Source organism: Cystoisospora suis (genome assembly GCF_002600585.1).
Source record: "Cystoisospora suis strain Wien I chromosome Unknown contig_9561, whole genome shotgun sequence".
Lineage (NCBI taxonomy): Eukaryota > Apicomplexa > Conoidasida > Eucoccidiorida > Sarcocystidae > Cystoisospora > Cystoisospora suis.
This window is the reverse complement of record NW_027162335.1, coordinates 1-2,089: the sequence shown is the minus strand read 5'-3', so window position 1 is coordinate 2,089 and position 2,089 is coordinate 1. Positions and strand designations below refer to the sequence as shown.

Below are 2,089 nucleotides of genomic sequence, written 5' to 3'. Positions count from 1 at the left end.
TAGATTAAAGATAGATAGATAGATTAAAGATAGATAGATAGATAGATTAAAGATAGATAGATAGATTAAAGATAGATAGATAGATAGATTAAAGATAGATAGATAGATTAAAGATGAGTGGAGCTGTACAGTCTTACCAGATTCTTTTTCTCGTATATAGTTTAGGGTGTCCATGATATGTCGTAGAACGTCGATGTCTACGACCTGTCGCTTTAGTCTTTTAGACATTTGTCGAATTTGATCTGTGAGGCCTTCCAACTTTTGCTTGGCCTCATGGTGCAACTCATTCAAATACTGGAGATTCCATCGACGAACTAACTCTGTCAACTAAAAAGAAAAAGAAGACGAAGAAGAAAAGAAGAAAGAAGAAGAAGAGAGAAAGAGAGAGGAGAGATTCTTTGGAAAAGCGATAGAGAGGGGGAGCGAAACAAAGAGGGGGAAATGGAAAAAGTAAATAGATATCATCTATCTATATCTATCTGTACATGCATGTATACTTCGGTGTTGACACTACATTTCTAGACATATAGAACATCTCTACAAGCTACAGCTATCTATATCTATATATATATATCTATATATCTATCTATATCTATATGGAGAGAGAAAGAAAAGCGGGATGCCGAGAAGGAGACAAGATAGCAAGGAGGCGAGTAGATTAGGAGGGGACATGTGTATCTTGGAGACCTCTGTATTTCTGCGTATACTGCGAATAAGGATAGACATTCTCTACAGGCACATGAACTACAGCTCGTCATGATGCATGCAGAAGAACCTTCCGCCTACACTTCTCACTTCTTCTTCATCTACCTCTCTCTATGTATATACGCATGTACATACATATGCATACACACATAAACCTGGTAGATTTCCGTTACTCTCTCTTATCCTATCTCTCTTATCCTCTCTCTCTTATCCTCTATATATATATATGTATAAAAGTCCATATGGCTACATATACATATATATGTATATACAGGTATTTCTCTTAATCTGTAGCAAAGTACGTACGTGTATGTCTATGTATATACATGTTTCTATGACTATGCCTATATGTATATATATATATATATATATATGTCAATGTATAGAAATGTCTATGTCCATGTATATAAATGTCTATGTCGATGTATATATATGTTTCTATGTGTATGTCTACATATGTATCTATGTGTATGTCTATATATGTCTCTATGTGTCTGTCTCTGTCTGTCTCTGTCTCTGTGCGTTACCTGATTGAGGAGTCCCGAGGTGTTGAGAAGAAGAACGCCTATGGTCGTTTCTCCTTCCATACTTTGGATTCTCGTCTCCACATCTACAAAGCCTTTCAGGTGTCTCTCAAATTCATCCAGCGAAGGCTTCTCTGCCGCAAACTTTTCGTAGCTCTCTTTAATCGAATCTCTCCAGAGCCACGCCAACTCCTACAGAAATCGCCAGAGAGAAATACACGCAAAGAAAAGAAGAAGAAGAAGATAGACGAGTAAAGAAATCTTGCCAAGTGTCTTACACGATTACCTGTAAAGATATATCTATATACATATACAGATATATATATACACATAAATAGAGAGAGCTATATATCTCTCTATATATACGCCTGGATCTACATGTACAGTAGAGCACTTACAAGATCGGTACATACATATACATACATGTAAGCCTAGCTATATACACTATACCTATACATACATAGACATACATATAAGCCTAGCTATATACACTATACCTATACATACATAGACATACATATATGTCTATCTAAAATAACATTCTCGTAAGAAAGTGGTGGAATCTCGGAGGAGTATCGACGTAACACCTTATCTCTCTTTCTCTATGTCTCTTCACTTTCTTTCTCCATGCATGCATGGCTGCATGCCCTACGGAATGACTGAGAGGGGGAGGGAGAGAAGGGAGCTCACATCAAATTTGACGAGATACTTGGCAACTTCATCTCTTGTATTTTGGATAGATCCCGTGAGAAGAAGAAGAACCTTAAGAATTTCTTTATCATTGGCAATTCTCTCGTGGAGATTCGGTGGCGATGAATCATGACCTCCCCCTTCTCCATCACTCCCGCCCTCTCCTCCTC

At 37.4% G+C, this 2,089-nt stretch overlaps 1 protein-coding gene across 1 annotated transcript; it reads right to left on the bottom strand.

Annotated features, from left to right (window-relative positions):
* Positions 1-138: 138 nt before the first annotated feature.
* Positions 139-2,089, bottom strand: CSUI_011079 (dynein gamma flagellar outer; the record flags this gene model as incomplete). The annotated part of the gene is made up of 3 exons (XM_068071180.1): positions 139-327; positions 1,233-1,421; positions 1,920-2,089. Coding segments are annotated over 3 exons (548 nt in total), but the record flags the coding sequence as incomplete, so codon positions are not given.